Below are 18,896 nucleotides of genomic sequence, written 5' to 3'. Positions count from 1 at the left end.
TTTTCATTAGGGATGCACCCATTACTCAGCAACAACCTAATTGATCCATGTCTTTGAGTTCTACAGTAATCACAAATTGATTGATTTATCCTCAAGAGGGAAAGTGCTGGGAATTGCCCAGCCTAAAAGAATGGCAGAATCATCGGCTCTGAGCTGATGAATGAGACTGGAATAGCAATGAAGGAAGAGGGTGGAACAAAAGTGAGCTGTGTCAAAAACAGTTGATGAGGAATGGGAGATTAAAGCACATTGGAATGTCTGATATTACAAATGGCAGGTACATCAAAAGACTCTTGGTATCAGCAGTCATCACATTTTAAAGCTAACATAATTAAATAAGATTACATAAGGAATTTGGCTAAGAAATCAAAGTGCAAAGCCTACACAGGACTACCAGTATCCTTCCACCACGGCTAAGCAATGAAATACAGTCCCTGTAAACACGAATGAGGCAATTTCAGACTAAAAAGAAAGAAAGCACCCTCATTGCATGTCCAAGGGAAACCTTCATATGGATTTGGAGGATGAATTATTACAGCAAACAATAATTATTTTAACTTACAAATGCGAAGAGAGAATTATATTTAAGAAAAAATCTCAGCCTATCCTTTAGATTGATTCAAAGGGCAGGTCTCTCTCTACAAAGGCCATCTCTATTGATCACATTTCATTAGCGACACTTCTCTGTACAACCAAGGGTGGACTGCAGGGTCGATGCAGCTGAAATGGAGCCAATAGCTCAATAGAATGATCATGGTAATGATGTAAGTCTGGATTATATAAAAGTAGGGGTTTGTCACAGACTTGACCGGGAGATTAAACAAATGTTGTCTCATATGGCAATAATTTAAACCTAAACAAATCCACAACTAGTTTAATGTAATGGATATATATCACCTCACTCACAAATATCTAAACCGAGCTGTCAGACTTTACTTTATAAAAACATTAAGAAATATCCCACTACAGTTTCATGCTGTTAGAGGTGAATATTGAAGGGCTTTTCAGGGATCTTTTGTGTATTTCGATGTCTCTAGCTATTGTGAAGATTTGCTGTAAAGAGATCAGTGCAAGACACTTCTGAAGAATTTTAATCAATTGTCAATCAATTGTATCAATTCAGTTTTCTTAGTTTAATTAAGTGTAAAGGTATTAAAATGTTAACTAAAATTGCAAATGTATCATCAGAGGAGTAGTGAGACTGCACTTGTGATGAGTAAACTACCCATAGACAGGGACACAGAGAACACTGGTGTAATTGTGATGATTCTCCAAATTTGTTCAAGACTGCCTGAGATTTTGTCTAAATACCACTATGCCCTATAACATTTTTTATTTCCTTCTATGCATTTGGATAGAAGCCAACGTTTTTTGTTTTTTTTTTAAACAAAAAATATATGAGTGGAAAGGAGAGACCTGTTCAGCTGCCATACTTCATTGTGTTTGGGCACACAATTGGCCAGCTGGAAAAGGGAGATACAGTACAGTGCAGTTCCGCATTCTCCGAGAGGTTAAATGAGCACAAACCTGTGTGTCTACTGATAGTACTGCTACTGCTGTTACAGTATGTGTATTTGTGCCTCTCTGCAGAACTTGACCATTATGTTCAGCTTCATACCAAGGACTTTGTTGATACCTGGGCTGCTATCTGTCCCTCTTTCTTCTTCTTTTCTCTCTCTCTCTCTCTCTCTCTCTCCCTCTTTCCCTCTCTCTCTCTCCCCCATGTTGATGTTGTGACATCAATCACCTATCAACAATGTATCTGCAGAGAGTTCCTTATGGATGCACCAAGATAGACTGTGTACTTAATAATTTTCTTCTCAAATTGATTCTGTACATTTATGATCTCTCCATGTGTCAACGTATGTGTCTCTTTAATTAAACACAAGGTCATAAAAAATTAAATTATGGTCTTTGGATTTTACTCACTCTTTAGTGTTTTCTTATTATCTCCTGCAGCTATGGTTCATACGTTGTAGGCCACCTATTAATATTAATTGAGGGTAATTTTTCTTTCCTGCTGTTCGTTAATATCAGCCGAGCTGAAAGACGTAAGCGTAACCTTCTGCATTCCTAATTAGCAAACGTCTTTCCAAGGAGAAAGAGCAGGCAGGGACACAAAGAGTGGAATTGAGGGGTTCAGAGATAGAGGGAGTTATTAATCTGTAACACTTCAGCAGTAATGACTGGAAATTGGTTATATGGGACTGTGTCCCACTGGGTTTGGGACCAGTGACCATTAATTGATGATAACAATGACCTCTGACATACTGTGCTTCTGATTGTGGACTCAACACCTGAATGCAAATGTAAACCTGAAAACAATGTGAAATCAATTCCATCCAACCAAGTTCATTCAGCCATCAGAACGAATAGACAGTATTACCTTGCGGATTCTCATCATCCCATGTGAGACTATCTGCATTAAATGTTACCATCGCTGCGGTCTGACTGTTTTATTTTACCATCTTTATCAGAGGACTGACAAAATGCTGCGATGCAACTGGACTCCTTGATGCCATATGTAGCAGAGACATTTGTTTCTGGCTATCTTCCACATCCACGGAGCAGCTAGGGGTAAACAAGCAGAAGCTGCCGACAGTGTTAATCACAGTTTTACTGCTTCCATGCTCTGGGGTTTGGAGGCAGAGACTGGTGGGAGCGTTCACCGTACTTTTTTTCTTTTTCTATGGCACTGAGGATTCTTTCCACACCATTAGTGCTCTCTGCTGAGCTGTTCTATCCAGGTCCACTACTGTACTAATACAGTAGAGCCCTGCGAAGCATCTGCCATAAGCACAACTAACTACAGTAAATGTGGTCACATCAGCACATTACAGGAGCCACACCATGTGGGCCGGGATGCAGCCCACTGCTGTACTACATGGTTTTACTGAACATGGAGGAGGGGGGGTATTGCTCAGAGCATGAGATATTCTACCTCAAAGGACCACTGAAGGACACACGGTGTCTTGCCTACTTTTAGACACATTCTCTGCCTACAGACATGCATGTTATTTATCAAACTGGTGCAGTGGTCTAGAAGAGCAGTTTGCTTGTCATTTGAAGCGCACCTGTAATTTAACTCATTCTTTATGCATGTGCATTTATTGGAGGATTGTGTGGGTCAGTTTTGTGTGGAAATGTCTCAGCATCTAAAGAGCCAGTTCAGTTTATGTACCACTTTCTCAGAAACAAGAGTGCAGCATCTACTAATAAATGCACCAACGAGGAGATATTCAGTGATCTATGGTGGCTGGACTCTTTATGAGACATTTACAAATGTGTATTAGGTCGCAATTACCACGGGATTCTCAAGATACATCAGCCTTATCAATACAGTGCCATCATCACTGGCCACCTGCTCTGGCATCTGCTGGATAGTAGCTCCGTTTAGCTCCCTCTCCCACACCGGGCTGCCACTGGTTGCAATGTGTGACATTTTATTGCATTTTATTCTTTTGAGCCTTGTTTTGTGGAAAATAGCAATGCTAATTTAGACTGATAGCTGACCCTCGTTAACCAATCATTAACCGTTAACTGACAAGTTAACCCATTCGGGCTCTGAGATACCTTCCACGACCTGGCATGTGTCACATAGCTCTCCGCTGTGATCGCCGTCCAGCAGAGAGCCCCAAACTTAACTTAACTCAGAGCTTAAAACGCACCTTACAACTTAACTAGCAGTTAAGAAATAGATTGTATAGCTTTTTCTTTTACCATGCAACAAACATTAATTACTTTTCTTAAATGACAGTTTAATTGATAGTATTAATCAGTCAAAAGTCTTATTGTCAGTTAACAGTTAAACTGTTAATTATTAACATCCCTAGTAGAGAAGAACTAGAACTATCTCTTTTGTTTAGGATTTTTTCATTTTATTTTATGAATTCATTTTGTGGCTCTTAATGTGATCTATTTTATAAGCAACAGTCAGCTCTAACTCATTGTTCTGAGTTGGAGTTGCCTTCTCTCCATCTAAATGTTTTGGGGTTCCTTTTCAGCATCAATTAATTTAGCATTTTAAATTCTTAAACTGGTTAAGGGCTTTACATTGCAGAAATGTAACAGTATAATTTAAGCTTCACACTCATAATGCAACAAAGTGGCCCCCCCGCGCTAATGTTTGAATTACAGTAACTGCTGCCTTACTTACTCAGACAATAAAATAGCAAGAGCCATTAAGAAAATGAATATAATACATTATTCATCTGAATTAAAAGGTACATGTAATTTGAAAGGGTCACTCAAGAAATATCAGCCAACTCTGCAGCTCTGTTTCATTGTATTGTATTACGGTACAAACATCTCACACTCATTAACCTTATTTCCAGCAGCAGTAAGCCACCGTTCTCAGCAAACAGGCTCTGATAAACACACTGTATGGTATGCCCAGCACCAAACCGCAGACAGATAAATTTAGATGGTGAAGAAAGTCAAACATCCAACAAATTAAAGAGAAATAACTGCTAATTTTCTCTCTCTTTACCTGCAACAAGACAATGTAAATGATCTGGTGTCAGCAAAATACACATTTAATTACCGACCAATTGTGTGAGTGTGTTACCTACAAGATCAGTCAAGTGTGCAGTCAAGTCTCTATACATATAAACAGGTGCTGTGGCTGTTATTAGACAGACATGACAAACAGATATAAAGGTCACGCAGGTTCCAGGTACAGTAATAACTGGATGTCTGTAACCATCCGATAGATGAGAAAAACAAACACTCCCAAAAACTCTCCCAGAGTGACCACAATTGTTTAACTTATTACTCATAAACCAAGCAATATGGCACTGACCCAGGGTTTAGCAAAAGACCAAATTTCCACCTTTTATGAGAGCATTGCTCAACCTTTCAGAGACCGTAGACTAGCACACTAAGGCCTGGCAGCATAAGTGTACATAGTGTGTATCAGCATAAGATGTACTCTGAGTGTACAGTGTACACAATGGTTTTTCATTCCCATCCTGGTGGGGGAACAGGGGGATCTGGACTGATGAAGCCCCGCAGATTGAACTGAGAACAAGACTCAGTCTATACAATTCACTACCTTATATACCCTGCCATGTCATTTCCTAAAAGCAAACTTCAGCGATGATTACTCAACTGAGATCATATTATATAGATGTTATAATAATAAACCTCAGCAACACAGACATTGTATAACAAACATGCTCAGTTGACCCTCGTCTGGGCAGGCCTCAGCTGGCCCTGCAGAGGACATTTCACTATTGACACGCCTGACTCACCACTTTGAAGTCTTCAGCACTGCACGGTATGCCTCGGTAGTTGCAGGAGAGCAGCATGTCCTTGATGTCGTGGCCTGTTCGGTCGTAGAATTCGCGCATGTTGAAGGGCCGGGGCTTATAGTTGTCAAAGTCAGCCCTCTCCTTCAGGATCTGCAGGACAGTTTCCTCAACCATGTGTGGGTCCCGGATCTCATACCTGGGAAAGAAGGTTCTGAACTTAATTAATGTGGACATAAGGAAGCACATTCATGAATACACATACGTAGTAGGGGTGGAACGGTACATGTATTCGTATTGAACCGAAATGGTACGGGCGTCTCGGTTCGGTACATGAATTTACACGGAGAATACACGGTATAAAAATAAATAAAACTTGCGTGCAAATTAATTAATGTAATGCGGAACTACTTTTAGACACTGTTCTTTAGGGACACCTAATCTGTAGCACCGCCTTAGCTCTGAAGCTCCCAAGCTCCGCCCACATGTGGAGTCAGTCAGCCCAGTGAGTCCACACGAAGCAAACTAGTCCCTTCCATATACAACCAAACACGGACGTAGCTGTATCCCTTCTCGCCTCGACCACAAATGGCCTCCCGGCCCGTTTGCTTCGCTGTTTGCTCCGGTATTAGCTGTTAGCTCCGCCGTTAGCTGTTAGCTCCGCTATTAGCTGTTAGCTCTGCCGTTAGCTGTTAGCTCCGCTATTAGCTGTTAGCTCCGCCGTTAGCGGTTAGCTTCACCGTTAGCGTGTGAAGCTAACAGCAAAACTCGTCAACTGCTCTGTGTAACCAAAGCTGCTCTTTTAACACCCCTGCTCTGTGCATTCACATATGAGAGCAGCGCTTGTCTCCCATATCACACTACTAGCTGATTGTCTTATTTTGTTTACAAGTTTCAGATGGAGTCTGGAGATGATGCAGGGTACTTATTGTTTACTGTTTACATCTTACTTTATACACTTAAAGCTGTTACAGCTAGCTCAGTGGACAGCCTGAGACATGCACAATAAAAAAATTGCCTTCTGCATTTTTGTTTTGCTTTTCTCTCCATTGTACCGAACCGAACCGTGATGTCTGAACCGAGGTATGAACCGAACCGTGACTTCAGTGTACCGTTCCACCCCTAATACGTAGATGCACTTAATAAACCAGTCTGCCTAATTTCATAACTTTGGCATACAACAAACACAACAGCACTGTAATTTTTGTTCTACTAAAGAAACAAATGTAATCGCAGAATCACATGCAAACTTTTTATAACTTTATAACTTGCTGTATGAATCATAAGAAACTGTATTTTTGAAACGACATTCTTCAAAATGAAGACTAAGAAATATATATATTATATTTTTTTAGTCTGACATGTTCTTTTGTCCTGCACCTAGTTTTATCATCTGGATGTGTGTGCTTTTGTTAACTTTTTCATTACTTCAAAATGAATACTCAGATATGAACAGCAAACAACAGAGTAGACATCAAAAAGGTAAAATGAATTTTCACGGACTGTAATGATTTATTTTACTTAAACAAAAAACTTTAACCTACCCATGAAAGACTAAAAATGACTTAAAGGAAATCCACCAACTTTAGCTGCACCTCAATTCCATTTAAAAAAAAGAATTAAACATGAACAGAGAAGCAGCAACGAGTATATTCTTTCTCTAACTGAACAAAAGCTATGCTACATAGTGTGCATGCCAGCTCTCACAATATTATCCACATGTTGTCTGAAACGGGCAGCCTAGATGTGGCATGCCAGCCACCATGGGTGGCGCCGAGTGGGAGAAAATGGCTCATTATATAAAGTATGGGAGTATTTCCTTTCACACAATCATGTTAATCATTCTGCCAAATAATTAGGATTAACTATGGTGGCAAAGCGGCTTCACATAGTAAGCATAAAAGTGTTGATAATGCTGTAATTCAGATCCTGCGCAGTCTGGACTATTTAAATCGAAACACTTCACATAGCATGTGCTAGAATTTTTGTTCAAGGGTAAAATATAATCAGGTGTTTCATGAAATGAAGCATTACACACGGATTCTAGTTCTGGCTCGCTTTCCTCCACACAAAAGCATAAAACAAAGGACAAAGTATGATTGATTTGCGTGTATCAACACACACCAAACTGAAACTTAACTACAAAAGACATACTCACAGAAAATGAAAACAATGGGGAAATCATTTATGACATGCCTCTGCTTGACAACCACCATCAACCTCCAGCACCTGCTCACAGTCATTCAGAGATATAAATTAACCTCAATTAACTAGTGTGGCCCTGCTTGGAGAAAAGACGGCCGGTTGATGACCCCTGCTGAGCGATGGGCCATCGGTGGTACAAGCATCCAAATTATGGAGTGCTAAGATTAAGCACTACTGACAGACACTTATGAGAATAATTAGCTAGGACACATAGTCTATCAGAGTGAATAGCACTGTAAAGACTGCATCATGTTTTTTTGAATTAACTGAGCAACAAGGTAGTCATTCCTTCTATTTTTATCCAAATTAGAGTACTGCAAAGGAGTAACGTAAGGGGTTTTGATATGAAGTCCTGAAATTGTGTGTAATGTGAGAGAGCAGCACCCATCTTTTATAATAGGGTTCATTTATTGTGTTATTGTAATTATTTAGGACAACTCCATTTACATTTGCAAACATGAATAAGCTAAAGCTAGAGAAAGCAGAATTAGAGTTAGAAACCATGAGAGACAGAGAGAGACAACGGCATACCCTTCTCCCCTGACAATAAATCTGTGAATGACTTTGTGGACGCTGACAGCGGAGTTATTTCTCATGGATATGGGCACTATTTCAAACCATAATTGGTGGTAAATCTTAATGGATTCTTTTTTAATTCCACAAGGTCAAGCTTTGCTGATACTCATGAACAAGATTTTGTCCCTTGATGATGTGATTAATGTAAGTTGATCCATGAATAAAAAATGAGATATTACATTATTTCTTTTGTGAGCACTGCCTTATTATTCAACTGGTGGTGTATTTTCAACTTGTCGTGTTCCAACAAAATGAGAAGAAATGTAATATGTTCCACTGCAGCTACAGTGTTATTTACCTGCTACAAACACAATGAAATAAAATATTCACCGTGAGACAGGATGTGCCGTAATTTGAAATGAGGACTGTTTCTCTCTATTGCGCTCATAACACTGAAGAGAGAAGGGAATCCGTCATGCTTCATGTTGAATGGAGTTAACAGTGCTGTAACAGCGAGGATTGGGACTATTGTTCTGACCAAGAGTTCAATTGAATGCCACACACTATTGTCTTCGAATTCAACACTGCAATATCAAAGATCAGGTGTAACATGGCACCAAACACCAAGTAAAGGCTTGCAGAACATACCAGATATTTCATGAGTTAATTACTATGACAATTTATCTAATAACTCCTCTAATACAAAGATTCAACAACAGTCACTATCACACCTATTGTATACAATATCAGTATTGCCAATGCAGTGTTTAACATGTTTGCCTCTTATTTTCTCTGCAAATTCAAACTCTTAAATCAAACGTATAAACTTTAAATCAACTCTGGCTGATTAGGATGTTTTTCAAAATGTTGTATTTTACACTTCCATTAAAAGTTTTATTTCTCTTTTTAATAAAAGCATTAGAAGAATTTGGAAAAGCAACAGTAATTACTAAAGACAAGACCGCTTTGCTCAACATTAAATAGATGATAAAGCCAAGAAAGGTTATTCATTAATTGCTGTCCCTAATACTACCTAATACACTGTTGTTGAAACCATATCAATGTAGTAGTAGGGTTTATACCTAACTGCAGTTGTGTGGGAATGTGTGAACAGATTACGCACTGTAAATGTGTGATATGGCTGGCTTTAATTAAATGGTTTTTAAATGAGTTCATTACCAAGAGATGCGTGAGTGTTAGGCTGAGTGACAGCAGCTCTGAAGAGAGCTCAACCAGATCTTTCATTAAAACATGAAAACAGACTAACACAAAATCATCAATCAAATAATTTGTATTTGTAACATGAAATCGTATGAGGTACAATTTCACTGAAATGTAATCCCATCAGCTCCTTCAACCTCATAAAGCAGAATGTGGCCTTCAGATCTGCACACAGAATCAGAGTCACCCGGTTGAATGGCACCAGCACTCCAGGATCCAGCCACCTTTTCCTGTGTTTACTCTGTTTACACTTGAAAACCTGACGGTCCAGCTGGCTAGCTAGGCCAGGCTAGCAGAGTCAGCTGGAGAATGGCAAGTTAATTTCCATATTCTGACTCATAGCCACATGCCATCACCGTCCAACATCAACCAGATAAAGCACAACTAATATTTGTAAAATGACCTGGAGAGGTCCACGCCTTCTAGAATTACCTATCTTTCAGAAATAAACAATGCATTAAGTATTTTATTTTATGAAAAAAAAATTATGAATAACAATTTCAGCAACTTAACTGGGATTTTAGCTCACAATATCGCTCCAATGGACTGAAAGTCACAGAACGCTTTAAATTGATTGCAACTGCAAAACAAATAAGTGGTCTGTATTTATATAGCAGCACTTTTCTAGTCTTAATGACTACTCAAAGCACTTTTACATAGTACAGGAACCATTCACTATTAACACACATTCATACACTGTGACGGAGGCTGCCATACAAGGTGACACCTGCTCATCAGATAAACATTCACACACATTTACACTCCGATGGCGAAGCATCTGGAGCAACTTGGATTTCAGTGTCTTGCCTAAGGACACTTTGACACGGGACTGCAAGGCCAGGGATCGAACCACCAACTAGGGCTGAAACGATTCCTCGAATAACTCGAATAATTCGATTACAAAAAATCCTCAAAGCAAAATTCTTAGTAAAGTAACTTTACAGATTGTGATGTATTCTGTTTACAGTTTCCACATGGTCATAATTTTTAGTGAATGTTCAAGGCACTAAATGTTCACCAACTTTACTTCAAATCAGCTACATCAAAAGATGCAATAGTAATTACAGTGAGTTAAGCGCAATTGATTTACTAAATAATACCAGTATCAGGAATGGTAACGTTTAGGTAAATATCATCAAATCACACAGGCCAATTAATGACTGAAGGTTGTTTCTTTGATAAAAAAGCACAGGCCAGAATTAGTTCAGTGCTCTGTCCCACACTGGGACTACATTGTCATGCTTTGTTCTAATAAGAAGATACAGCCTGTTGTGGTATATTCTGAACTTAATTGAATTGTATCCCGAGCATCTGTCTTATGAGCAACACAAAGCTGCCAGGAGAGCACTTAAGACGCCATGCTCAGATCCCAGAGTCAGGAGGCTTTAGTTGAAGCGCATACAATCACAATAATATGGGTAGATTTTTAATATTGCCCTGCCACTGCTCCCTAAAGCAATCACAGCAAACTCACTGCGTAGGGGCGGGGGTGACTAAATTGGATTATGGGCCACAAGCACTTTAATTTCCTTGCGGGGACTAAAACGAATGAAGAGGCATCTGCATCACTTTGCCACCTCACTCAGAGGAGTGAGTAAACACTAGCATCCACTGACTTTAAGAGTGAACTTTGACAGTGAGACCGTGGACACAAAACTGTACTCACTCAGGACTTCACACCCTCAGTAAAAAAACAAAACAACAGAACAGCAGTTCATACTCCCATTGTATTACATTGGTGTGACACAACAATGAACACATCTTGATATAATCTCAGGTAATTATCCAATTAGCGCTAATTGAACTCATACAAGACAGAGGATGGGATTGTTTGTGCAGTGTCATTGAAAATAAATGCCTGCAATTGTTCCTGGTAGCAGAGTTTTGATGATCACATCTTAATGATGGTGCACCTGTGACACAGCTATTATGCCACTTTAGACGAGATCATACAAATGTAATAGGGCCACAGAGGGGCAAAGCGAACCTAAACAAATCTCTGTTTTATTGATAAGTAATCACACAAGCAAACTAAAGACGCAAAATACAGTAATAACATGCAACGCCTTGCAATGATGAATCAAATTAAATCTTTTAAAAACCTTGACCTAACACTAAATTGCCTACTAATGTCTCCCCAGTGATAATCTTCTCTCTGACAAACAATCACAATATAAATGCAAATTAACCCACATTTGAAAAAACTGCTTTAAAAGCAACTCTTTGGCTTTGTATTTTCAGTGTGATGATCTGGCCTCTCCACGTCCTCTCCTAAGCACTTTTTACACCAGTAAAATCCTGATTAGGGCCTATGATCTTGCTGAGACAGATAACACGGTCAAAGTTATCGAGCGCTACATTTTGCGGCACCGCTTATGTGAATTAGGAGCATGTTTGCAAGCTCAGGAAACATGTTAAAGCTTGTGAACTAAGCAGAAGACTCGCTTCTCTGACTCTCATGAGCTGATCCAACACTTTTGGGCAGCATACACCACACAACCAACACCTTTTCCAAAATGACCTGTCTTTTGTTAATCATCATATAACTGCCCCTGCGACATAATAAAAATAAAATTGAGCAATTTACTTTTAATGTTCTGCACTGCCGAGTGTGACTTCAACCTGCAAGAACATGAGCAAGTGATTTTTTTTTGGTACAGAGCCTGATGGAGTGGAGTGGGGTGTAAGTTAAGGTGCTGGTACTAGTAGCTCAGTTATAAACGTATAGCATCTAAGAGAGTGTGGCATCACTGCAAGGGAGTATGCTGCCTGATCCTTCCACCAGAGACAGCTGCTCGACACTTTGTCTTTCTTCTGCCATTTTCTGACAAAACCCACAGCGTGTTGCCTGATATGAAGAAGCTTACCACTGGCATGTTTTCCACCCAATCAATATTTAATTTAAAAGCAGTGTCTACAGGAAAACCCTAAGAACATTTTATTGAAAAGTTAGATTCAAGTTGTTTCCAATACCTTAGTTTTTACCTCCGAAGTCCTTATCACACAGTACTTTTTCTACGTAGTACTCTACGGCTGTGAGACTGTTAAGGCCGTTTTATGCTTCTGCGTCAAATCGACGGCGTACCCGCTGCAGACCCCTCTGTGTCTATGCCGGACCCTATGCCGTAGCCTGACGTGCACCTCTCGAAAAATGTAAATACTAACTACTACTATGCACGTCGTTGTATTTCCCCCGACTCATTTCCTGGTTCTCCTTCTCCATAAACAACATGAAATCAAGGAGAGGGTTAACTTTTCCTGCTACATATTTCCCACCGTGGTCAGAAAACACAGGGGAGACACTTTGTTTCTCTCACTATGACTCTAGGGTCACTACTCGCTCCGAAGCTAATCGCCGTCACTCTCTCACACACACAGGCCACTTACGTAGGCTACAGCGAAAGCTCTGCGTGGAGCCTCCGCAGAACCGTAAAACAGGCTTTAGAGTAAGACCTACTAACAAAGCTTCCCATGCCATCTTTAAAGAAAACGTCACATAAAGTACCAATCTCTGAGTGGGCAAAAAGTAAGGGGGTGTCTCCACCAAGGCCAAATGGAACAGTGGTGGCAAGAAACCGTGAGAGAGATGTGAGAGTGTTAATCAGCGGGACAACTCTGTAGCTTAACAAACAGCGCTAATTACACAAGGATAAAGACTTGTTCATCACACAGCTTACGAGACACAAGTTAATTGCCTCTGCTTGCAGTCCCCTCTCTCCATCTAAAGTCAGCTCGTTCCAAAGTCATTTGGAGCAAAGCCACAGCTTTAATTTTCTGCTTCCTCTCTCTTGTTCATTCAGTGTTTTTGCCCTTATTCCTTCAGGTGCATCTCACTACATACAGGAAAGCTGGCTTATTTTGCACTGATAAAAAAAGAGGTGGAAGCCTGTGTTGATATTTCAATGGTCTGGCATTACAGCTGACAGTACAAACATGAAGAAACACATCCACAAAGGATGCAGGCACAATGGTTGAAATTTAAACCATACAAAGCACTAGTACTGCAGCCCCGAGCAATGGAATCTATTGCTTTCCTGTAAGGTTATCACCTGTAATATGGATGTATATAGAGGTCACAGAGCAACGATATTCAGTATGAAAACAGATAATTGGATTTGTGTCATTCTAGCATGTACCACAGAGGTAGGCTACTATCCAACTGTGCCTTTGGCTGCAGAACTGTGTGGATCAATACGCTAAAAATACATTGACTAATGTGTTCAAGATTATATTTAGACGTGTTTGTATGTAGTAGATCTTTGATTTTTGCAATAACTGTTTTGTTTTTTTTTTTGCATGTGATTTTAACTGCTACAGCTGTGAATACAGAGTCAAGGATAGTTAGGATAGCAGTTACCTGTATTGCACTGGTAAACGTGATCAGAATAAGCTGGGTGGCACAGAACAGAAAAAGTGAAGAAATTTAAAGTCAAAAGTTTCAACAGTCAACGGTGAGCTTGTCATGGCTGCCGAAAGACTAAATGATCAAAGCAGAGCAGAGGGAAAGGCAGTTGTGAATCACACACACACGTCTCTCCACACTTTGTCAGCAAGGGATTTAAAAATCTACTTGTCTGCTTATCCAATATTGAGATATTCGTATCACATGAACTGTAAAATGATGAGGCAAGGAATTGCACAAGCGGCATTTTCTCTTTCATCATCCTATATTAACCACTTAGAAACGGCTCATCCATTATCTGTTACCTGGGGGATTCACATGATCGGTGATAAAATGTGTTCCTTCTCATTTTTTTAATTATCAAATATGGTACAGTGTTTTTTCCTAGGTTTGTGGAAGACTTACGTGCCCATATTTGTCGTGGTGTTTAGGGGTCCTCCCTTAATAAAAGGTTAGGTTTTTCAATTAAAAAATTGAATTTTGCATCATTTTGGACCATTATTTTTTACCATATGTGTCTAAAACGTTTGAAATGGTTGAGCAGGTGATAAATAAATATTACTCGAAAAGAAGTCCACTGGGGACCATCTACAACCATTAGATCTGAGAAAGGCGTGTAGAGAGTTGTAATACTCACACTGATTTAACGTTCATTTCGGGCTGCAACTAACAATTACTTTCATTGTCAATTAATCTGTCGACTGTTTTCTCGATTAATTGATTAGTTGTTTCAGAAAATGGTGAAAATGTCAATAAGTGTTTTCCAAAGCCCAAGAGGACGTCCTCAAATGTCTTGTTTTGTCCACAACTTAAAGACATTCACTTTACTGTCACAGAGGAGTGAAGAAACTAGAAAAGATTCACATTTAAAAAAAAAAAAAAAGAAGCTGGAATCAGAGAATTTTTTTCATAAAAAATGACTCAAACCGATGAATCAATTATCAAAGTAGTTGGCAATACATGTAATAGCTGACAACTAATTAACAAATAATAAAGTGATTAACCTTTGCAGCTCTACATTCATTCAGCTTAGGTGGTGCCCTAAGCCTTATAATGGGAGGGGAAAGCCTGATGGTATCAACATATTTCAACAGATTGATGGTCGGGGTGTATTTCATGTTGTTGCATACAGTTTCATAAATACAGCAGCGTATGTGCAGTGTGGCTTTCAGCTGACTAGATCTGTATCATCACTACATTATTAATTAACAAACTATGATGCTGAGCCTTTTAACTGCTTTTTAGGAACACCTTTAATCTGTACCCTTTTTTCCTGAATTACCTCAGGCTAAGGTCAGTCCAAGTTCATATTCACTGAGAGCCTTAAAAGGTTTTGCATGCTCTGTCCATGTTGTTTGAACATCTCCTGGTGGCCTAACAGCGACGACCGGTGAGACAGGTGTTAAAACACTGCTTTGCACTTCCATGTGTATGATGTAAGTTTTCACCTGAGAAAAGTCAGACATCAAAGTAAAACTAAGGTTAACATTTCCACGAGGCTACTGAAAAACTAAAAATTTAATTTTAATAGAAGTCCAAAGTTTCACTAGTGCCTTGTAGATTTAAACTGCTGGGCCTACAGAGTAAAGCATCAGCACTTCCCTTTACAGAAAATCTAGGGAGTTTTGGTATTTAGTCAGTGGGTTTCGGGATTTAGTGATTTAATGGTTCACAATTCATTTTATTGGAATAAAGAATGGTTCAGTTTTTAGAAAACTGCAGTGAAATGTGTACCCAACTTGAAAACGTACAGTTTCAGCTAAATGTTTTAATCTTGTGACTGTTATCTCATGATGAGCAGTGGACACAACCAAATCCTAAATCAACAACTGCTAAATCCTCCTCACAGATAGGTTTCCCTGAGGCAAAACATTATCTTCCAAGCAGAAAGTGTGTCTGTTTGGAAGTCTGTGTGCTGAATACTGGTTTGTTTTAACATATAGAAGAAACAGACTGTTATAGGTGAGGTGTGTTACTGAATGTCAGGAAATCAAATATTAGGAAATGTCTGCTTGCCTCAGGCAAGGCAAGACACACACACACACACACACACACACACACATACCTGCCGTTGAGCATGGCCAGGAGCTCCCCAGCGTGGTACAGGTCGTTGCGCGTCACCCGGCTGAAGCGGAAGGAGTTGAGGTTGCAGAAGGTGACAGAGGGGAACACCATCAGGGAAGCCGCCACCTCGTCCAGCTTGGTGACATGGGGGTACTGGAAGTATAACTGCACCCGGTCCACACACACCGTCACCAGCACACCCAAGGAGCTCAGGAAGAACAAAATCCACAGGGTGCGCTTGATACACATCCGCTCATAAGTGAACATGTGCGAGATGCCATGCAGCGTGGACCTGCTGGCGAAATCTTCAATAGGAACCGGCTCCTTGTAGTCCATGTCCTCCGAGTCCGCATTGAGATCCATTACGTCCCCGGGATGAGTTTAGATGAATGAAGGCTATGGGATTGCAAACGAAGGAAACTGGCTTTACAGATAAACAGACGCTTTATTAATGGGAAGGAGGTTAGTGGCTGCAAGTTCACGCCCTTCTACGCATGTATTTCTCATGCAGCCTGTGTGAGATGTTGCGTCACTGACAGCCGGCAAAATACCCCGACATTCTGAGCATTTTACCCAATATATCCTCAAAATACCGAGTCCTTACATGAAAACACTCGAAGAAAGTATAGACGGGGAAAGCATGTGCAGTACCTGGGCTGGGGTCACAGTTCCATCATAAATAGTCCGGTGTGGAGCGCGCATGGATAGATGCCAACGCTGTCCTCTTCTCGCACACTTCTGTGATATTACCGAGTTGATATTTGGCTTCCACACTCAAAATAAAAAGCAAAAGCACTGGGCAGGTCTGCAAAAAAAAACAAAAAACAGATCACTTAAATCTGCGAGAAAAACAGGGAAAGCTGAATGAGAAAATCAAAGCGGCGGTATATTCTCTCTCTCTGTGTACGGCAGAGTAGCCTACACTGACTACATTGCTTTCCCAGCTCTTCATATACAAACCCAACACGTGCACAATGAAAAATAGCCGCCGATTTCTCGCCCGTTAGCGTTTTAAAAGCAGTCGTCGGGGTGTTCTGGGTTTTTTCACAGCCAGCATAAACAGCTGCATCACAGAGGAGCTGGGTCTGTCAGAAAGCTGCCTCGGCGCGCCTCTGCTCGCTTGCATCCATTCCCTCCTCCGAGCTGCCTCCACAACAATGCAGGGATACTTACTCCGGTTTCACTTGGATCCCCGCTGGTTTATCCTTGATTTACAGTGTTCGGGGAAAAACATATGTGTAGGCCTACCTGGGCAAAGAGAGGCAATTACGGCCCGAAATGTTTAGCGTTATGAATTAAGGGGAAACCACCTCAGGGGTGGTCGCGGTTTGATGGGATCAATTAAATTCGCCCCCAACAGGAGAGAGCAAGGATAGGACGGTATGCTCTGTGTTTTACAACAGGTGACGAAGTCCAACGTTGGTGTCACTTCAGCAATATACCGGCTCAAACACAAAATTCTAACGGGTGGTATCCGAACAACTTCGGAAAATCCGTAATGTTAACGGTTTAAATTCTAACTGGTGGAATTCGCCTGTGGAGAACTGCTTCGGAAACCCCGAATCGCAGTAGCACAGCACAGCGGCTAGTAATGTTAACGTTAAGGTAGCTGTAGGTCAATATAAATAAATAAAAACTCACTAACAAATTACCAACTAAATTAGCTGGCTATCGGTAATGTCAGAGTGATAGAGAAAGACAGTATCTCTATGGCTCTGGGTAATGTTACACATGATACACTTTGGCTACCACACAATCACACTAGCTAGCTAGCTAGCAAGTTACTACAAAAGCACAAATTGACATTACAGTGCCATGAATGTTAAAATGTAGCTAAGGTAATGTTTATGTCATTCTTCTTACTTATTAATATATTACATAACATCACTGCGTGCCTTTAATATTGACTTACCTTTGAAAAAACATGTAAAATATAAAGGTATATCCTCATGAATTAGCTAGCTAAGTCCCTAATCCTTCTTCATAAAAATGTCCTGCTTCTTTTTTCCAATCTTCACTGTCCAAAATGTCCTATTGGCGCGAAGGTGCTACGCATGCGCGAATCACTACTTTTTCCTTTCTGGTTTTAAAGGCGGTTGGCATCCAAAAAGTTATATTAACGCCAACTACTTGATTTTAACTGAAATCGCCACTTATTACAAATAATAATCATCCCATTTCCCAATATTCTCTCATTTCAGTTTAAAAGAGCATAACCTCTTGGGGCTCCGTCTACTGTACCAGCACCGCTGCATTGCTGCATCAGATAGTGGATAAAGACCGCAATTTTACTTATTAAATGTATTAATATTATTTATATATAATATAATATTTTTACGGGATTACAGCAGCTTCAGATGACGAACATTGCTCAGAAGGATACTTTTTTAAACTAAAAATACGGAGTTCTGTGTAGGGCTGGGTAATTTGTCGATATTATATTGATATTATATCGAAATCGATAGGCCTATATGAGGCTAGATATCATCTTGGAAATGTAATATGACATAAGTGTTGTCTTTTCCTGGTTTCAAAAGCTACATTTCAGTGAAGTGATGTAACTTTCTGAACTTACCAGACTTATAGCTGTTTTATTATTTACCTTTACCCACTTAGTCATTATGTCCATATTGTTGATGATTATTTATCTAAACTCTTATTGTGAAAATATTTTGTTAAAGCACCACTTGTCAACTCTACAATATTGTGGTAATATCAACATTGATGTATTTGGTCAAGAATATCGTAATATGATTGATTTTCTCCAAATCACCCAGCCCTAGTTCTGTGCCATATCTTGGAGTAAATGAAAAACTGTAAACATTGACTCAGTGTAGTGACAAATTCTTAAGGGACAGGAATGAAAATGATAAAAAAAAAAGGATACTTTAGCACTGAGGGGTCCACTTCCTGGAAGAAAAACGAACTGCTCACAGAAGTTAACTAACAGTTTTTAAAGTTCACAAATAAATATTGTTGCTGCTTTAGGTTCAATACACCATATTGTAAAACTAATCATAAGTGCAACTGACACACCTGTATAGACACTCACATTCACATACATATTAGTACACAAATGCACAAATTGTATTGTACACAGAAACTCAACACATACTGTTTGTTTGTAGGTTCAGGTGTATATTTTCCTACAAATACACAAACACACATACGCATATGCATACTTGCGTATGCACAGATACCGTAGTGCCTGCATACATATTATGTGAACACATGCACAT

General features: G+C 39.8%; 1 protein-coding gene and 1 long non-coding RNA gene across 2 annotated transcripts in view; one reads left to right on the top strand and one right to left on the bottom strand.

Annotated features, from left to right (window-relative positions):
* LOC116051421 overlaps positions 1-15,655 on the top strand; it is a 33,877-nt gene extending 18,222 nt beyond the window's left edge. The window contains exon 3 of the long non-coding RNA XR_004105346.1: positions 15,625-15,655. This is a non-coding gene — a long non-coding RNA (uncharacterized LOC116051421). The remainder of the gene's footprint in view (positions 1-15,624) is intronic.
* asic1b (acid-sensing (proton-gated) ion channel 1b) overlaps positions 1-17,110 on the bottom strand; it is a 195,301-nt gene extending 178,191 nt beyond the window's left edge. Inside the window, exons 1-2 of the mRNA XM_031301827.2 lie at positions 15,659-17,110; positions 5,253-5,448 (exon numbers count right to left, since the gene is read on the bottom strand). Coding sequence (XP_031157687.1) covers positions 5,253-5,448; positions 15,659-16,020 — 558 coding nt within the window. The 5' untranslated portion in view covers positions 16,021-17,110. The remainder of the gene's footprint in view (positions 1-5,252; positions 5,449-15,658) is intronic.
* Between the last annotated feature and the right edge of the window lie 1,786 nt (positions 17,111-18,896).

This window comes from Sander lucioperca, chromosome 6 (genome assembly GCF_008315115.2).
Source record: "Sander lucioperca isolate FBNREF2018 chromosome 6, SLUC_FBN_1.2, whole genome shotgun sequence".
Taxonomy (NCBI): Eukaryota; Metazoa; Chordata; class Actinopteri; order Perciformes; family Percidae; genus Sander; species Sander lucioperca.
The sequence above is the reverse complement of the archived record's forward strand: the minus strand, read 5'-3'. Positions and strand labels throughout refer to the sequence as shown.